General features: G+C 35.0%; 1 protein-coding gene across 4 annotated transcripts in view; it reads right to left on the reverse strand.

The window, feature by feature from the left end:
- zdhhc8b (zDHHC palmitoyltransferase 8b) overlaps window positions 1-21,807 on the reverse strand; it is a 135,196-nt gene that overhangs the window by 113,300 nt on the left and 89 nt on the right. For 2 of the 4 annotated variants that reach the window (XR_015489980.1, XR_015489979.1), the window contains exon 1: window positions 15,456-15,719. The exons of 1 other annotated variant lie outside the window; for it this stretch is intronic. Coding sequence is in view for 1 of the 3 variants with exons in the window: in NM_178304.4 (NP_840089.3) it covers window positions 15,456-15,559 (104 nt within the window). In the remaining 2 variants the exon portion in view is untranslated. 4 annotated transcript variants of the gene reach the window in all.

The following is a 21,807-nucleotide window of genomic DNA, read 5'->3' on the forward strand; positions in this document are numbered from 1 at the left end:
AGTATTTGGAATAAAAACGTAAAAAAGACAAAACCATTTCACACAGGGTGTAGTAGGTTATTTGATCCATAAAATACTGGGTTATTTCAACCCATATCTGCGTTTAATACAGATTAAACCAACTGCTGGGTTTATTTTCTAAATAAAATTTATAGGACAAATTTTAATCTAATGTTTAGGTTTGTCCATATTTTACCCAATATGGATTTAAATAACCCAGCATTTCCAAGAGTAAAGGTTCAATTCTAGAACTCAATTGTTTCTCACTTTGTGTCTTCAGAACAATCATAGAAAATGACAGCATTTCTAATAAATGTTTTTAGCAATAAAAAAATACTCTTGAATTTGTTCAGAAATTAAAAAATTTTAGTAACAACAGTTAAACAGCAGTAGTAGTCCTGCCACCCTCCCGTTTTATTAATTCTCCTGGAAAACTCCCGTAATTTCAAACATCCCCCCATCCCCCTTCCCCTCAGGCCCAACCCCTTCAGCGGTACTCAGCATTTTGGTACGATCTGTGAAACCCCCTGGTCGCCAACATTGGCATAGGATCCGATGGCAGCGGCCGCCCAAAACACACTTCATAGTACAGTTACTAACACCACAGTACATAGTACCCGATTCTCAACAGTGTTATTTAGACACCTCGCCCCCGAACCTTACCCCCGGTCATCCGGATTTGCAGAGACAAATGTTGGCAGGTATGGTGTAGTGTGATTCATGAGCAGAAGACTATCGTAAGTCACTTTAAATTAATAACTCAAAAAAAAAAAAAAAAAATAGCTCCTGGTTTAAATCAGTCAGACAAATCCTCCACTATATCCATTAATAAATCAAAATCTCATTCTTTTACTGAAAATCCATCTTAACTCTTCACTCTTAACATTTATGTTCAGAGTCTGTGTCGAAATGAAGCTTTGTGTACTTCAGGTTCATCTTCACACAGTTCTCTGCGGTCATCTGACAGCTAATCATAAAGCACCTTGAATGACCTGTGACGTCTCAGCTTGTGAGCAGAGGCTGTTTATAATGCTAACAACTGGTGTCATGACGGGATCTAACCCTAATAAATAGCCTGCTGCTTTAAGACATAACAGTAATGAAGAAACAGCAAGAGGTTCCAGTTTGCTTTACAGTGTGCAATAACGGCTGTGTGTCAGCCAGCCATAGTGGCGGCTTCATCTGTTGTCACTTCCACCGTGGCACATTGCAGATGTCAACACACGCTGTTCTGTCTTCAGGGGAAACAGTGTCAGAATATTTCCCTTTCCCAGAGAAAAACGCCAGAACACAATTGTATTAGAGGAGTACTGGCTGTTCTGTTAGAGTAGGATCCACTGATTTGTCACAGTAGATGGAAAGCCATGTGCACAATGCACACAGGTATCTTTTTTTTCAGCTCTGTGCTCTCAGACACACTTTCAAGTCAGCACAGTTGACATGCGCTATAGGTGAATTGGGTATGCTAAATTGGCCGTAGTGTATGCGTATGAATGAGAGTGTATGGGTGTTTCCCAGTGATGGGTTGCAGCTGGAAGGGTATCCACTGCATAAACCATGTGCTGGATAAGTTGGCGGTTCATCCCGTTGTGGCAACCCCAGATTAATAAAGAGACTAAGCCGAAAAGAAAATGATTAAATGAATGAATAAACTCTAATAAATGCCATCCTGACATGAATGGCACACTGATCCATTGGACTTATCTGAAACCAGAGTGGCCCGATTGTGAGGAAATCTGGGTGAAATTATATTAAATGACCTGGTTTTTATTCATCAGGCTCCTTTTCAAAGCATCAATACAGACGGATAATGTTTCTGTGTATCATAGCTCATTATCGATTGTCTAAAAGTTGCAACAGCAATCAATGAAAACCAATAGCTTAGCCATGCATACAGAATCAATTGTTTGTAAATGCCAGCCTCTAAAAAACAATTAAGCCACACTGAATAAACATACCCTGAATCTCCAGGCTTTTCAAGATGGAGATACTACTATTCAAATGTGGGTCCATAAAATTTTAGGCATTTTTTTCCATAAAATGTAATATTTTAACCAGCAAGAACATGTTAAATTGAGCAGAAGTGACATTCAATATATTTGTACCATCACAACAATGACTGTTTCTATCTAACACTTTTCTTTTGGACGTGTTGGTCATTCTTAAGCCTATAAAAAATCCTGGTTTAAACATGATTGTTTTAACATTGAGAATAATGTGCAATAAAGTTACTTAAGCACCACAGTAGAATATTAGCATCATTTTTGAAAGCTCATGTGACACTCATGACTGTACTAATGGCTGCTGAAAATTGAATTTGATATAATAACATTATCTAGACAAGAAAATAGCTGAGAAAACAGTTATTTTAAAATAAAATAATATTATACAATAAAATAATTGTATTTATTGTCAAACTTTGGGGACCAACTGGTGACCATATGAGACTTTTTACAGTTTTAAAATCATAAAAAGACGTTCTATGCATTATGTTTGTAAAAACAAATCAGTAAATGAGCAGCTTACTGTATTTTGTGATTCAAGTTTTAATTTTCCCCACTTATTTATGCTTTTTGTAGCATTATGGGACCAACAACTTCCAACAACTTTTGAAGTTTGAAACAAAGTTTGAAAAAATGCCTTTTATTAACATTTTTATTGGTGCGTTAACAGATGTGGATGAAGCGTCAAATGCGAGTAATTTACATGTTAAATCAATGCCAAGACACGAATAGACATCCTATTGGCACAAATGAAGTGATGTGATTGATGCAATTTGCACGTATGAAGCGGTGTGAATTGAACATTTTGTGCATTTGATGCGCAAATTGTTCAAGTTGGAAAATCTGAACAAGGACATTCGAGCCGAAGTGACCAATCAAGAGCTTGCTCCTGTAGGGGTGCGATTATGAGGTAGCACCTGCTGTTGGTGTTTCGAGGGGAAATCCTCTTGCTGACACGAACAACAAATCAAACTGGGCTGGGCTCAGTTGGAAGCACCGCTGAAAGCTTCCATCATCCAGGTATAGTTTCTGGAGGAGTTGTAAACTCACATAGCCCGGTGCACCTCAGAAAGAAAGGATCTAATGGACTCAGAAAGGACGCCAAATGAATCAATGCTGTTTTTCAGCGTTCCTAAAGCACATAAACACAGCTACTCTCTCAATAAAATCCACGTTTGCCATTTAGCAACGAAGCTAAAGTCACCTGCATACAGAAGCTCCACCCATGGCTCGAATCCTTGCTATTGTGAAGTGAGATTCATGCACGAATGAAGCGAATTTGATACGCAAATGAAGCGAGTAAACACAAAATATTTATGCATATATACAGTTGAAAACAGAAGTTTACATACACTCTAAAAAGGGGAACATCATAAATCATACTAAACATTTACTATTTTAGGTCTGTTAGGATTACCTAAATGATTTATATTTGCTAAATGCCAGAATAATGAAAGGATTGTTTTTTGTGAGAATTTTTCATTAATTTCTAGACAGTCAAAATCTTTCATAAGCTTTGTAAGCTTTCATCTTTGTCCTCCAAATAAAACACTGGTCATTATGGTCAAAAAATTCAATCTTAGTTCCATCAGCCCACAGGACATGTCTCCAAAAATTATTCTTTTTCTCAGTGTGATCTAGCAAATTGTAATCTGGCTTTTTTGTTGATTCTGACTTGTTGATTTTCCCATGTTGTCACACAAGGATGCAGTGTGTTTGAGGTTTTCCTTAAATACTATTCTACAGTTGTGCCTCCAATTAACTCAAATGGTATTAAGTAGACAGTCAGAAACTTTCAAAACCTTGACACCATCATCTGAGCTTTTTCAGAGGCAAAATAATCTTATTGTATGTAAACTTGACTTTCAAAAAAGTTAGAACAATTTCTCAAAAAATATCTCTCTCATTAATCTGCTATTAAGCATAACAGAAACAAATTTGATAATCCTAACCTACCTAAAAGACAAAAAGATTAGTCACAGTAAAATTGGACTTTTTATATGCTTATGTGCCTTTTTATACAGTGTATGTACACTTCTGGTTTCAACAGTATATGCGTTCTTTGTGATCTGTCAGCGCAAGCCATGTCTGGTGTGTACTCCGCATAATAGTTTAAAGTGATGAATTGTCTGGGTTGGCGTTGTACATTACACAACAGAAACCTTGTAATAAACTGCCAGCACATTTTCTGTTATTTTACAGACTTGTTTATATATATAGTTTTTCTTATACATTCTATTATTTCAAACTACTAAAATGTCAATAAAAGTCACTGTTAAACTGTAGAGTTGAACTTTCAACTATAAAAGTCGACAGAGCAGAAATCAAGGTCCCATAAGACAATTCACAACCATAAATAAATGGAAACACTTGTGAATCACATAATACAGAAACTCTAATACAGAAACTGTTAATTAACAGCTAATTTTGCATGGTACACTGTCAGTAAAAACACTGTAATAATGCTACAGTAAAACACTAACCTGGTTAAAAGTCAAAATTTACAGTTATTCACCCTAAGAAAACCTACAAATGTTAAACAGGTTACATATTTTCACAGTAGCCCTTAAAACAAAAAACATGTTATCATTAAAAACAAAAACAATTTCATACAGTGTGGTGTATGGGGAAGCAAAAAGCCCCATGCATTTCTAATCATCTCTGGACTGAAAGCTAACAGCTGCAGGTGTCAAAATGTTACATCAGTAATTTATGGAAATGCATTGGTGTATCCGATAATGGAGGATAATTGTATTTCTCGAAGGGTGGACAGACTAGTTTAAACCACAGACAGTCTTCCTATACCAAATTAACACCACCGTTTGGATCAATCTTCACGAGCGCACCCTTTACTTAATGTCAACTAACCAGGGGAAACAGATTTGATCTCATTACTGTCATGTAGCCTCTAGCTAAGAATATATGAGCTATGACATCCAAAATTAGATTCCCACATCCATTCTAATGCGAGTCCCACATAGGGTGGGAGTGAGTCATAGTTGTCTCTATTGTTTTAAACAGACTCGCAGGGCTTGTAAAGGAACAGATATGACTAAATTTCTGCCTAGCAATAGTTCAAAACTAAACAAATACTTAAGAGACTGACATGAAGGCTAAAAAACTGCGTAATCCAACGACTAAAGAGCTGTTAGAACAATTTATTCTCATTTTGTTTGCATTAACTTACATTTAAAGAGTTGTAGATAATTGCTCATTTAATTAAATGCTTTTTTCATTCATGAATGATGCATTGCATATCACCATATGGTGCATTAGAAAGTGACTGCACAGATAACGGCAATGAGATTAGTTTTAGAAGATTTAAACTTTCATCTTGAATAGCTTCCTTAAGGGAATGAAAAAAGTCTAAATGAAATCCACAAAATCTTTGTAGATATAATAAAATATTTAGGCCTGTATTCTTGAAGCTTTTATAAAGAGTTTAGATCTGAGGTCAAGCTTTCACTTTCTCTTTCTTTTTGTATAGGGAAACACAACAAAAATCAATATCACTATTGCATGTTTTTTACTGTAGTAATCAACCTTACAGGCCTATTGAAATATGAGATGGAATATGCAAGCTGTACATACAATTCTCTTTGAGTTCCTTTTTCCTTCACTAATATTAATAAGTTATATAATTAGAGATTCATGGATATTCAGCAACACTGGCAGCAGCACCCAACTGTTCAACTCAAAACAAAAATAACCTAAATTAAAATCAAAATCATTTACTCATATCTAAGAGCTTTAAGACTATTGATTAATATATTAGTATATAGTTTTTTTTTGTGAAACATAAAGGAAATAGACGCAATGTCTAATATGTCTTCCCATCTGCACTTCTGATTTTTAGCTAAAAATAAATAAATTGAAAGATTTGTCATTTAATTACCAAAAATTAAGCTTTTTTTCTCCAGGAGAACATACAGAACCTACTTGGAAATAGTTATTTTTGCAGTTCCAATGATACAAAATGTTACAGCTTTTAGTGTTCACTCTGGACACTTTACTCAATTTGTTTATTATTTAGAGAGTGTTAGGGTCCAAACTATAGACATAGTGTAATCTGATTTCAGCAACGTGGAAAACAGACAGAATCACAAAACTAAGGCCTGTACCATGAAGCTGGATTAGCTGGCTAGCCAGTTAAGTTTCAGTTTAGTTATGCATCAATTTTGGTTTTTAGGTATTATGAAGCCAGCTCGACTTTATTCACTCTTTGTTGCTGTAATATTATAGAGCAGCTGAGCTGATGTACCGTCATGGTAACTAATAGTGTTTTCACACCTAGACTTTTTTTTTCGGAACCTGGCATGTTTCCCCAGTTCATTTGATGTGAATCCAGCAATTGTGCTCTGATCCATGTCAAAACAATCGGTCCGAGATTGCCTGAATGAGGTGGTCTCGGCTCGATTGACACAAACTCTGGAGCGGATCGATTGCAGTGAGAAAGCAAAACTATCCAATGAACTAACCAACCAGGCTATATCACAGCGTATTATAGATATGTAACAGGCATATGGCTATATGAAGAGAGAGTTATTAGTACGGTGGGATGCCATTCCTACCAGTAAATGTGCGTTTCATGTTAAATCCAAAAGTGAATACATGCTGAACTATTAACGACAGCTGTTTGTCTGTTAGCAAATCTCAACTGTAGTCTGGTTCATCTGTTATTTCTCGCTATAATGTAAAGCCTATAATGCATGATTTTAGCCAACGGCTATGAATGAGAAAGTCTTAACTCTGATTTATATTTGGTGACGATGTCTGTGGGTGTCACCATTCAAAATTAAAGCGACAAAACTGCACCAAGAGGGAAAACGAACTCTAGTGCGATTCAACCGAACTAAATAAGGCAGGTGTGAAAGCACCCTTAGAGCAGAGAGCTGAAAATAAATGGAAACGGTGGGACAAAATGACCACGAATAAGAATCTGAAAACCTGCTGAGGTTTTCAGTCATTCATTTTTTTCTGAATTACATTTAATTAGATCACAACTAATATCTGTAACTTGTTTATTTTAGTATGATCGTTGTTTAAATGTAAAGCTAATAAAAATGTTTTGTTGTCAGAAATCTTGTCATAATATAGTCACAATACTCAATAACAAAACGTCCCTTGTTTTCATGGTGTCATGGAGCACTACTCAAAAACCACCTTCCTCATTCTATTTCTGTTTTGCTTATCACTCCATCGCTCTGCACACCGCCAGCTCTGAACTGCATATGCTAATAATCACAGCGATGCTGTTCTGCTCGAGTCTCCGGCCTCATGGATACATTATCAACATCATTATGTGCAATTCATTCTCCTCTCTCTGACAGTTTGCTAAACAGAACCAGTCTCTATATGTCTGAATTAATATATCAAAGTCCTCTTGTTCAGATTAGATTACATTTGCTAAACCTTGCATCATAACATTAAAAACCCAACTTGAAATCAGTGCACAGGGAGCAAGTGCTGTTTATGGTGAAAATCAAGCAGAAGAGTATAAAAACATTACAGGCCCATTAACAAGAAAGCGCAGCAGGGGAGAGAAGATTAATATAAATGGAGATGAGCACTTCATTAAAGGCCTTAAATTTAAACTATAGGCCATTATGTTGCCATCGTGTTTCGAAATACTACAGACCGCAGGACATCTGCACACAGACCGCTGTTAATCCAATCTGTCCCCCATAAGGCAACAGGGGAACGAGGTTAGACACAAATTAAAAGGGGGTCAGAATCTGACGGTTCATGCTGATACGGTCTTGTTTGGAACGGGAAACTGCTACATTTAAATTATGAATGGGTTTTCTTTAAATTTTAATTAGCACAAGAATAAAAATATTATAAAGTTAAAATTCCAAACAATCACAAAGATAAAATCCTATGGAAAAATATGTAATGTAATGTAATGTAATGGATTTATAATGTATAGTTTTGTGCCCGAGTAAACTGGAATGTGTTTTATTTTGTGAATTACACAGAATTAAGAAAAAACTAAACTTTTAATAATAATGTTGTTTTTAGAGCCTTTTTTTGCATAAATAATAAAAAGGAGTTTTAATAAAGGTCTAAATTATATTTTAGACAACAAAATATCAATGTTTTAACAGCCCAAATCAGTCCAAGGCACTCGAAAAAAAATTTACTTCTTTTTTATTTTAAAAAGCCTTTAATCACGCTTAATCCTTAAAAAAAATTAAATAAAAGAGATTTTTTTTAAGGATTAGCCATGTGAATAAAGACTTTTTAATATATTTTTTTCACATCGTTCGAGTGCCTTGGACTGATTTTTGCTATTTATTTTGATAAATCCCTTACCCAAAAAGCACCAACACAATACTTAAGCTACCCATTGGCACTTTTGTTTGATTTTGGATTTTTATCCATGTTTTAACTTCAGAAATTGATTTTTGTTGGAATAACCCCAATTTTCAATCCCAATAAATTAAAACACGTTATTCTGATTAACTGTCATTTAAAAAAGAAGAAATAAATAAATGCTGCATTATTTTTATTTGAAATTTGAAATAAATGATTTCAAAACTTTATAAATCATTTATATTTTCATCAAACTCATGCTTAATAAACCCAGTACATCCAGAGAAACTACATTTTTTTTCGATATCAGTATTTTCCGGAAAAAAAAAATACAACGGCACTAAACACAGACCTTAATGTTGCAACTTCTTTATTTGCATCTACTGAATTACCACTAAAGTAGTTATCAGACCTTTGTAGAATATTTAGAAACATATATTTCTATTTTTCTTTTCCTAACCCATACTTAATAAATCCAGCACATCCAGAGAAACTTTCAAGTGGTGTCTTCATTTTTGCCATTTCGATATTATCAGAAAATAAATCTGAACACAGATAATACTACTACTTCTTAATTTACATCTACTGCATTACTGCTGAATGTTTCCCAGTGAAGAGTTGCAGCTGGAAGGGCATCCGCTGTATTTATAATAATAATAATAATACATTTTATTTAAAGGCACCTTTCTAGCAACTCAAGGACACCGTACAATCAACAAGAGCAATAAAACAACAAGAGAAATAATAAAATATACACAGCAATAGTGCAAATAAAATAAAAAATTAAGTATTAAAAGCCATCTTAAATAAGTGGGTTTTGAGTCTCGATTTGAATAGTGTAAGGGAGTCAATGTTTCTGATCGGAGGTGGTAGTGAGTTCCAAAGCCGCGGAGCAGAGCGGCTAAATGCTCTGTTGCCCATAGTTGAAAGGCGAGAAGAGGGAACAGACAAGTGGAGGGAGGAAGAAGATCGCAGGGTGTGAGAAGGAACAGAAATGTGGATGAGGGCAGACAAATATGGAGGGGCGAGATTATGGATGGCTTTGAATGTTAACATCAAGATTTTAAAGTCAATTCGAAAACGAACAGGTAACCAATGAAGCTGCTGCAGGACAGGGGTGATGTGATGAGAAGAAGTGGTTCTGGTGATGATATGGGCAGCTGAGTTCAAGAGTTCACATATTTATGTGTATTTAATTGTATTTGCATTTAGAAGTGGTTTGTAAAAGTATTTGTGCAGTTTTAATCAACCTAATTGGAATAGTCATGCATGCTGAACATGCCCAGGCATATCATGGTGAACACTGCATGATCTTTATAGCTGCCTTACGTATATTCATTTGTTTATGCCCCAGCCATCTGTTTCATATATCTATTTATCTGTTTATATGTATATTGTGATTAATATTTATCATGTATATTTACTTTTCTTCCTTATTTCTGTTTTACAGAAAGACCACACACACACACACACACACACACACACACACACACACACACACACATAAACAATAACCCTTACATACTGATTTGTGGTGACAATAAACGGGTTACTCTCATACCCAAACCATATTTTACGTCTCTTACCGGACACCCTTAGGTGGGTAACGAATGAATGAATTACAAATAAAAGCAACTTAGGTCATACTTATCAAGCAATATATATTATAGCTTCTTCACTGATGTAAATGTTTCTTAGAGCACTTAAAGGGATAGTTCAGGCAAAATGAAAATGTATTAATTATCTTCTCACCCTCAAATGGTTCCTACCCTTTATGAGTTTCTTTCTTCTGATAAACACTAAAAAAGGTACTGTGAAGAAAGCTGAAACCTGCAACCATTAACTTCCATAGAAGGAAAAACAAATACTTTGGAAGTCAATGGTTACAGGTTTCCAACATTTCATCCAACTTATTTTGTGTTTAACACTGAAAAAAAGCTTTGAAACCAGCAAAAGGTGAATTAATGAATGACAGAATTTTCATTTTTGGGTGTACTATCCCTTTAAACAGGTCATTCCCAGTACAAATGAGAGACTAAACTTGTTGTTTAAGCATATTCACCTATACCAAATTGTCTGAAATGAAACCTCCAAAGATGATAATGTTAATGAAATGTCTCAGAAAATGGTGACAAGATTTACACCACGAGCCTCGTCACACAGTAAATGCAGTGATGTACTGAGTAGGGATGTTTAGATCTGATCACGTGATCGTAAATCGGGTCTGATCACGCAGTTTCAGACTCGAACGGAATTAGACGTTACCTCCCAATCAGGGCTCTTTCTAGACTTCACACAAGAAGTGTGCGGCATGACATCACTTTGTTGCAAAGACGCTATTGGTTAAATGTCAGCAAAGTAAAACACGGAAGCAGCTTGCAGCGAAAGTGCGAGTATGTATGCAGTATGGAGGCATTATCAAGTTGATGATGACATCATGATGAGTGATGTAAACTTGGAATTGCCTGCCAGGTATTTTAAGTTAAGGTGCTATTTGTTTTTATTATATATATATATATATATATATATATATATATATATATATATATATAATACTGTTGCACTAAAGTCCAAAAGTGAAGAATGTATATTATTTATTACTTGATTGTTCAAGCTACCTCACAGAAGTGCTCGGTTTTTTGCCAGAGTTGTTGAATGTTAGAACAAGGATTTAAATAAAAAATAAGAAACATCCTAGATCTGTTTCTTCGTTTTTTTTTTTTTTTTAAGTATTATAGAAGTATCGGAACGTGTTTCGGTAACGGTATTACTCAAAATCAAATGACTTGGACTCAGACTCGATGGCAAAACAAAACCTGATTTTGTTTTTCCTATTATTTGCATAGAAAACCTAGCACGTAAAGCTCTACATCACTACAACATACATTTCCAAAGCAGTATATAATCAAGAATATCTAATTGTATCAAAGTGCAATGAGACAAGCTTAATCCAGAGATCAACCATCTGCTCAGGACTCATCCTCTCAAACTAGTACACAAATTTAGGGTATGTTTACATGACAACGATACACTAAAAACAGAAAAGAGTTTAGAGTACAAATGACAATGCTTGCAAAACGATCTCTGTGCACACCAATTTGCAATAAAACACCTAAGCGTGACATATTGTGCATGCAAGACCAGTAGTTGATGTCATCTGGTAAAGAAACATTATTCTGACATTGTTGTTTTGGTTGTCAAGTACTCCTCTATGCACTCTGAACACTTTTATAACCCCCCCAAAAAATGAAAATTTCTGTTATTTACTTTCCCAACACGTATTCCAAACCTGTTGAGTTTATTTCTTCTGTTAAACAAGAAAAAATACTGAAGAATGCTGAAAAAGAAATTAAAGAAATTAATTGTATTTTTAGTTCCTATTATTCTTTTAAACAAATTTTTCTTCTAAACTAAGATTTTTTTAGTCCCTCTTCTTTTTGCAATATATATATATATATATGTTTTCATCATATTTATCCAATAGATCTCAAGTTGTTAAAATTGGTCCAACAACATCGTAGGCATAAGGTGGTTCTATGGGGGTTTCATAGGGGAGTATTTTGGGACCTTTACTTTTCCTAACGTATATGGCCTTCCTCAGGTGATTAAACATTCAGATTTTTTATTGTACACTGATGTCATGGTACTTTTTGTGTCTGGATCAAGTACTGACACAATTAACAATCAATTGAATACAGATCTACAGCATTTACATCAACGGCCGCAAGACAATCATTTGACTATTAAACGCTAAAAAATGGAATTTATGTACTTTTACTCACCTATAGGTAAAAAAAAATCCATATCCAATCCCATCACTTCTCAAATCAAAAACTTTCCACTGTGTCTACATTTCAATATTTGGGAATCAGTCTGACCAGGTTCAAAATGTCTATGAAAAGCTGAAACAAAAAGTATTTGTTTATGAGAAAATTAGGACAAATTTGTCTTTTTCTGTTTCTGAAACTTATCTTAATGCCATTATCTTGTCCACCTTGTCATACTGTTTCCCTTTATGGTCATTCACAACAAATGATATCTTATAATCTCTAATAGGGCCTATAAGATCCACAACAGACTTTCTGGATGGACACATCATTGTTTTGCTCTATCACTCTCTAATGCTTTGTCATTTCAAAATTACATTATGAACACACAGGGAATAAACTCATTCATTCATTTTCTTTTCGACTTAGTCCCTTTTTTAATCTAATGTCGCCACAGCAGAATAACCGCCAACTTATCAAGCATATTTTTTATGCAGCGAATGCACTTCTAGCTGCAGCCCATCACTGGAAAACCCTCATAAACACTAATTCACTACGAATAATTTAGCTTACCCAATTCACCTATAGTGCATGTCTTTGGACTGTGGGGGAAATCAGAGCACCTGGAGGAAACCCACATGAACACTGGGAGAACAAGCAAACTCCACACAGAAATGCCAACTGACCCAGACGAGACTCGAAGCAGCGACCTTTTTGATGTGAGGTGACAGCACTACCAACTGCCCCACCAGGAATTAAACTGTACGATCAAATTTTCAATAGTGCTACCTCAGCGGTCCTTTCCAAAACCTAATACAAAGACTGATCGTTCCACCAGATCTGCAACAAATAGAAGTTTGCCATAACTGGCTTTTAAAAACTGTTATGGACAGAGATCTTTCTTTTATGTATTCACAAAAGCCTGGAATGAAATCCCACAACATCTTAAAACAATACCAACGATGAGACTTTTTAAAAAATCTCATGCTCATCATCTGTTGGTCAACTATCGCTGTAGCCACTAATATAGTAGCCTGTCTCTCTTCAGTTTGTATGTTTGGTGATTGTTTGTACTGTTCTCATGTGTTGATGGATGAAATGTTAAGGGTGTCTGTGTGTTCTTATGTTCTGCAGAGCAGGAACCTGCCGAAAAACAGCATTCATGCTGAGTCAGGCCCGATTATATTTTCCTGTTTAAAAATCAACCCATACTCATTCTGAAAACGTACCTCTATATACATTTCTGGAGACTGCAAAATACTTCCCAGGAGGTACGAGGCCGCTGAGTACGCTTTTTGAGATCTCAAAAAGTGCCATTCGTACATGCTGTTTTTGTGTAAATCCACCAGAGACTGCTGTCAACTGACTGACTGATAACCCCACCCACCCTGTTCCATTAACCCAACCAATTATGTTTTCAAAAGCAATACAAAAAAGAAAAGTCACTTGATTTTTTACCAGGTTTTCAGATCTTACCATATCCTCATATCCTGTTCTTTGTTTATTTTATGTTTGTTTTACCTGCTTTCTGAAACCATTCTTCACCAGACTTGAACCTGATCATTGCGGTCGACTCCTCTCAGCTTCTCAAGTCCGCTGACATACGTGGTACACTATTTGAGATCTCAAATTTCTCTGCGAGTGCCATTCGTACCTGCCGTTCTCGCATAAATCCACTCTCCAATTCTCCAATTCTCCAAATCCAATTCTCGCATAAAGGCTGCTGTTGACTTACTGTTTGACTGACTGACTGACCAATGAACTGACCCACCCCCCTCTTTCCCTAAACCCAACCAATTTTATTGATTTAGCCACCCACCCATTCACTTCCCTAAACCCAATAAACAATTTTCAAAAACAATCCAGAAAAAGAAAAGCCCAGAAAAGTCTTACCACGTGTTACCACATTCTCATCCTGTTATTTACTTTATTTTTTTGATTTTCAAATATTTTCTATTTTTGTCTAACTCACTTTCTGGAACCATTCTTCACCGAACCCCATCATCAACTCCTCTCTTCGTCTCAAATTCTCCAACATACATGGCAAGCTAACGGGACAAACTGGTTACAGCGAGAAAGCTATCCATACGGAGGCAACCGGTCAGCTGGTAAGCGTTAAAAAGAAATAGCGTCATACCGCCCCGTAGCGTCCATTTTAAAAATATACCTCTGGCTACATAATTTGCGGTCTCCAGAAAAGTGTATAGGGCTACGTTTTCAGAATGAGCCTGTTGTTAAAAACTACAAACAAAAAAAAAACTACAAATGTTAATGGCTGTTTTTTTAAAAATATTGTTCAGAATATTTTGTTTTGTGAAATATTCACAAAATTCACAAAAGTTTAGAGGCATTTAAGTGTATGTAAATGACACATAAATACAACTGCATACATTTTGCAATAAATATTAGGCATGAGGTGTACCGATACTGTATTCGCACTTTAAAATACTTCAATTGGAGCCAGCACCTACGCTTTTCACTCATCATAGCACATGTGCTGCTGATGATGTGAAAATAAAAGTGATTTGATTTGAATTAATTAATTTTCCACACTAAATGAACTTGCTTAGTCAGAAAATGTTTGCACAAGAATTCTTGCAAGAAACGATACATCTATTAAAAAGCAGAATCTGCAAGAGTGAGTGGGTTTAGATCAAACGGCAAGATGATCAAATAAAGACTGCAATCTGAAAGAGAATGGTTAAACACAAGCCATCCATAACAAGTCAAATGTTGATTCTTTAAACAACTGCTGGAGTAAATCAAAACCTGTCACAATCTGCCCGGTCACACATACTGCTTGATGAATGCCTCAACCTTAAAGCAACTTCCTGGCCATCAATACACTTACAATGATCACTTTATGGTAATCTTTCGTAATGACTTGAGACTTGCAAAAGTGAGAAAGCTTTTGAACCCAAGATCAATGCAGTCTGTACACTGAAACCACATGCACTTCAGCAATGTCTACTAAATCATCATGCATATCACTATATACTGAAATTATCACAAAAATGACTGTGATATCATATGTAAAGCAATGAATGAACAAATAACTAAATATCTTCAAGGATCAAATAACAGTCCATAACTTAATCTCTAATTAGAAGCATTTAAAGAGCTTTCACACACGGAAAATCACCCTGCATATTAAAACCCCATAAACAGACACACCTCCATATGCACCATTGGAGCATCTGTAAATAAGAAGAATAAATTGAAAAATCTAAGAAACAAATCAAGGCGTAAAGTCAAAACACAGGCCTTGTGGCCATTTAAACTGTCATAAAACTTATTCCAGCGAACAGCTACAGTCTCAACCAGCGATTCACTGAAAGGACGCGTGGAGGAAAAAAAGCCGCAAACTTACGTGAAAACGAAGAATAAAGTAGTGGATCCCACCAGAAGAGTGGCGGCAGTGGACACCGGGATGTATTTGGTGGGTTTAAATCTTTTTCCAACGCTGTTGGGCATTCTGTAAATCCCACATTCCTCGTTTATTGGATCGCTATCGTTTGATGCACGCAAACACGAACGCAAAACCTGCACGGTTCAGCGCGAGCCGGCTAAACGTTTATTCGCTCTGTCGCATACACCGTTAAATCGTGATCCTTGGATACGCGATCGGGAATACGAGGCTGAAAATCCCACCCAGCTCAATTCAGCCACTGCTGAGGTCACTGCAATGCTTGAAAGGTGGAGCCTCCGCTACGCAAACAGAGGAGGCGAGACCGAGACGCACGCGCGCGCGCTCCATCATCATCATCATCATCATCATCAGCGGGGCCTCGGCGAGTCTTGAGCAGCGCAAACACACACTTTTGCTGTAAAAAAATGTGATGGAGAAATTACACACAGAGTGGAGGTGAAACATGTCGATTTAAAGGGAGTTCATAACTATAAAGTCCTTGTTGAATCGCAATATGAAATGTAAAAACACGTGGCCGTTCATTCAGTTTTTTTGGACTGAGATTGGAGAGATATTGTAGAGAACTGTGTGTGCACGCGCGCAAACAAGCCAAACTTTCAGTGTGCAGACTTGTGATATGATGTGGGTACATTGTGACCTCTGGTGGCAGATTTAGAGAATGATGTCATTTTTTTATCCAAACTGAAAATTCTGACATCGTTTAGGCCAGGGCATCCCAAACTGTTCAAAAATAACAATGTCAGTGACTCGCCACCCCCAACATCCTCCTTGGTGGAACCACAATATTATAAAAACCTTACATGCGACGGCACACACACACACACACACACACACACACACACACACACACACACACACACACACACGTAGGCCCACGTCTATTCTTCGTTTATTGCACCGTCTATTCTTCGTATGTTGCATTTGACGCTATGCTGTATATTTAATACAGTGTAATCATCCCAAGGGTCGCAAAACAACAACAACAACAACAATAATAATAATAATAATAATAATAATAATAATAATAATAATAATAAAAACGAGGCTGTTAATTGAACTATAAACTACAATTTTTGTCCTCTGTAGGTTATGGACATAATATTCAGGCCCGTAGCCAGCCTGGTGAAAGGGATGTTTTTTTCTCAAAAAGTGGACCTTTTTGCACGTGTATGCCTCAGTTTCTAATTAACTTTGAAATTGAAGTACTACATTTTAGTGATTTTTTGCTGGATTAACTTGTCAGATGTCATCATAACCACACTTTTTAATGTACTAAAAGTATGTCCTAAACAATTGCAATAAAAAATTTAAACAAGAATAGTTTTTAAAATACAAATTTATTACATCATATAACATTAGGAAAAAAATAACAATAAAAACAAACTGCCAGCACAGTCAACTGTCTTCTGTCACAATTTGGCCATTTTCAATACAAAAATAAATAAAAACACAATAATAATAATAATAATAATAATAATAATAATACTGTAATAATAATAATAAAAATAATTCAACTGTTCTCAGTCACAATTTGGCCATTAAAAAATAATAACAATTAAAACAATAAAATAATAATAATAATAATAATAATAATAATAATAATAATAATAATAATAATAATAATAATAATGATAATTATTATGAATAATTATTAATTATTATTATTATTATTATTATTATTATTATTATTATTATTATAAAACAATTATAATGAATTCTGCAGAATTTTTCTAGTCTCTTTGGTAAAAAAAAGTACAATTGAAAATTCCTGGATATCAACAATAGTAAAAATATATTCAAATTGATTTAATATGGTCCGCTTCTGGTGCTTCACACCTTTTTATTGCTCATTTTTATTTCAGAAAAAAGGTCTAAGATTTAGAATAAAGTTCCCTGTAAAAATGTTTTCTCAGTTTAAAAACAATAAAGCAGTGAAAGAAGACTTCTCTTACATCAGATTATAGTCCCACCAAAGCAACAGCCGACTGAGGATTCCGTTTGCTCTTAAAGCCTTTTTCGATGAATTACTTTCATTATTTATGATGGCATGGCAGTCAAAATAGGACAAATGAGCTCATGTATGGGAACAAACAGCCTCATAAACACAGACGTGACGGGAATATATATGAATATAAATAAATTAATTATATAATTAGTATATAAATGATATTAGATTAAATAAAAGGACAAATGCTGGACCTTTTGGTCGTGGGTGGGGGTGGGGGGGGGGGGTAGTAACATGTTATTAGGTTATGTGACAGCTAGGTGGCGTTCTTGGATGATCAGAAGCTAACCACCACAAGGAGCTTGTCAGAGTTGGTCAGAGCAGTCATGTGTCCTAGCCAGGCTCACTTTCTGTTCTAATGTCCCGTGCATCTGTCTTTGATTATATTCATCATCTGTCTCCATATTCTACTGCATCCCAGAATATTACACAGCACCAAAAATGTCAAAATATATATTCAATATATTTAATCTGTTTCTTCCACAGCCTACCGCAACTCGCCGTGACGGAGGAGTCTGTGTGCTCCAATGAGATGTGCTCACTTCAGCGCTCACCATGACAACGAGACTCACAGTGACGTCGCTTTGTAAACATTTGCATCTCCATTCCTATAAAGCTTGCCGGTTTTCTCTTAGTGTTGTCAGTTCGCTCGGTGTGGCTGTTTGTACTCGACCAAGGTGAGTTCAATACAGACGGTGAAAGTGGAGCCAAGCCAATCTTACGAAGTCAGCTTCGTGAAGCTTCACTCGGGCCCGTCTGGGCTGTAGTTGCTTGCGGTGTGCGTACTGCGTATTGGGACCCTGCTGCGAGGGTTATGGTGGGTGGGAGCAGCGAGGCCCACTCATCGTCTATTGTTTAGTTTACTATAGTTTAAAATAGAAACCATGGTAACTTTAATGTTTTTTTTACTGTATGTCTGGCTGTTGTAATGTTTTGCTTTGTTTTTCAGCAGAGTTGTTGAGCAAAGAAGGACTATTGAAGACAACCGTTGAAGACAACCGTAGGTTATATTCACGAGCGCGTGCATTATAATGTTTCCGTGCTGTTTTCTGAAAGTTTATCCTGTTTAGAGTTTGCAGGTTTGCAGGTCAAACTAAATAAACTATACATTTTCCAAACACATGTCTCTTGTTTTATTTGTTCTCTACGGCAATACACTGTCATATAAGTCATAAAAACGTACAATAAAGTAACGTTAGTCTAAAAAATAAATAGTTGTTATAAATGTACCTTCATCCAGAATATACTGTATATTTAACATGTCATGAACTTACTGTTATTCAAGAATCTGTTTAATAAAAATGTCCTAAGACAAGAATGGGTATTGTTTTGGTTTATATCAAACTACTGAAGGTTTCAAGTAAATCAAGTAAAATGTGTCTTACTCAAGTATTTTAGCTTGCAAAAGTCAAATTTAAGTATATAAAATCAGTTTCCAACAACAATATCTAGTCTTGTCAAAATGACCAGTGGGGTGGTGAGAAAAAAAGTTTATGTCAAGTTATATATAGAAAGAAGTTGAACAAGTTGTCATAATATTTAGTCATAATGCAATTTTCTATACATTTCCATTAGACATTTTTCTAAATCTACAATTGGTAAATTGCTCACAGGTCAATCTTGACTTCGTCTAATGAAGATGCATCTGAAGGAGATTGTCCTATGTTTACATTTCTACTTTTGTTTTGTTTTTTCTTTGTCCTATGTGCTGTCTTTTCCTTTCTGTATCACAATGTCAAGATCTGGCAACAAATTACAGTACAAACCGCAAAATAATTAACTAAATTAGCCACAGTTTACATCAGAACATCCCTCCAGAGTACAGTTATATTGACAACATGAGTAAGTAATTTGACTGTCTTATCCATACACAATGACACAAGGACTTGTCATTCTGACGGCACTGACATATTGAGTGAACTAAAGATTTTAAGCAAGAGACTGGCTTTTGCGGGTAATCCATGCTGTTTTGCTATTTGTATGCTGTTTTGAGAAATGCGCTTACTGTTTTGTAAATTTGAAATCTGAGAAATGTACTAAAGCGACTGTGAAAAACTGGAGTACAACACAAGTTAATGCAAAGACGAAAAGTCTGCAAAGACAAAAGTGTGTATTTTTATTTGCACATATTCTTTTATAAAAATAGTAGTTTATACATAATTGGGTTTTATATTTTTTGGCTTAATAATTATTACTTTAGTCTACTCATTTTGATGTAACCATAATAGTACAAAAAAAGAGAGAGTCATGTATTGTAAAACAGATATTTATAAAAATCTATAGTGGAAGAGAACATCACAGCCATGGTTTCTGCTGGTGTCAGTCACTATTTCAGATGTATGACTTTTTAAGTCTTTTTTAAAACCATTGTGAATTAAATTTCAGTCTTATACAGGACTACATGCTAAGGACGTCTTAATTGGTGTTCCCAAACTTTTTAGCCCCCGAGCCTCGAAATAACATTGCCTGTGACTCACGACCCCAACATTCCTCAGAGGTGGTTATAAATATACAAATGTTGCACACACAACAATAGGCCTATATAAACATGTGCATATTGCCAACACAAAAAAGTGCAACAGTCTTATCAATCATAGGCTATAATTTATATAATCATTTATTCATTTGTTTAATTTAATATTAACCTCACCTCAATGAGCCTGGTGGACACCATGTTTTCAGCACAAGTCTATTGGTTTAATTTTGGAGATCATCCTCAATGTTCAGTTGTGGCCAGTATTTATTTTCAATGTATTTGATTACCACAAAGGAGTCAGAAAGTTTACCCTGGTACTATAAAATCAGTCTGTATTGTAAATCTAACGTACTATTTAATCTAATACACAATCCTATGACAAAAATTAAAGACTGCAGTATTTATTTATTTTTTTTGCATGTTGTGGCTTTTTATGTATAACTATTAACTATGTTTATTTACTGTGGGTTATGGATAAAATTTTATTTAATTACTACTATAAGATTTACTGCATTAGCTAGTCAGATGTCATCATAACCACACTTTTTGATAAAAAAATAAAAAATATGTCCAAAAAAAATGCAATAAAGTTTTATAGGTTTTTAAAGTAAAAAAAAAAAAAAAAAAAAAGTAGCCCACTATCATTTATTAGACAGAAAACAATCTGGTCAGCACATGCAACTGCCCTCAGTCACAATTTGGCCATTTAAAAATGATAAAAAATAAAAAATAATAAATAATAATAATAATAATAAAACAATTATAATGAATTCTTCAGAATTTTTCTAGCCTCTTGGATAAAATGAAAAAAGGACATTTGAAAATTTCTGGATATCAAAATTAACAAAAATATATTCAAATGAAATTAATATGGTCCGCTTCTGATGCTTCACACCTTTTTATTGCTCATTTTTATTTCAGAAATAAGGTCCAAGATTTAGAGTAAAGTTCCATGTAAAATGTTTTCTCTGTTTAAAAACAATAAAGTAGTGAAAGAAGACTTCTCTTACATCAGATTATAGTCCCACCGAAGCAACAGCCGACTGAGGATCCTTGTTTACATATTTCACTATTCTTTTGTTTGATCAAACATAATTCACTGTGTTTGGACCACAGCAGACATATAAAAGGATTACTTATGCACAACACCTTAAAAACAGAGGAGAATGGCCCTGAAGGGCACAGCATAGGGTAAGAGATGACAGCTGTCTGTGCTATCTGGGGCTGCTTATTGATCATGAATGTATTTACATTTCTGCGCCATGGAAACACCACAATTCATTCAACAACTGTTTGATATGTGAATATAATTCAGTAAAAAGAATGCTAGAACTGTATGAGCACCGGCAAGAGCTTTCATTTGAGCTATAACTTGTACGTGTCATTTGAAAAATATGAAAATGAACCAATGTAAAATACCTAGCTCGGGTATCCAAAATACTGTGTATTTAAGTACCTGGTCCGCAGAGTTTAAGTGGTTAAATATCAGAAGTATTCAGCATACTATCACAATTGTACCCACGTAGTTCTTACTGTAAGTAAAAGTATTCTTTTTAATCTGTATATAGTGTCTAGTCAGAAATATCAATACCATTTTTTTAAATGACATAAAAAACAGACACAGACAGACCGATAAATTTATAGATTGATACACTGTAATAAAGAAAATCTGATACTTGTTAAATAATAAATGCATTAATATGATACATTATTAAATGATATTCAAATAAACAATTAATACAATAACTAAACAAAAATTATATAACACAAATGCGTATATAAGATGAAAGTGAACGATGAAAAATAAATAC

The sequence above is a fragment of the Danio rerio genome, chromosome 5, assembly GCF_052040795.2.
Source record: "Danio rerio strain M-AB ecotype USA chromosome 5, GRCz13ab, whole genome shotgun sequence".
Lineage (NCBI taxonomy): Eukaryota > Metazoa > Chordata > Actinopteri > Cypriniformes > Danionidae > Danio > Danio rerio.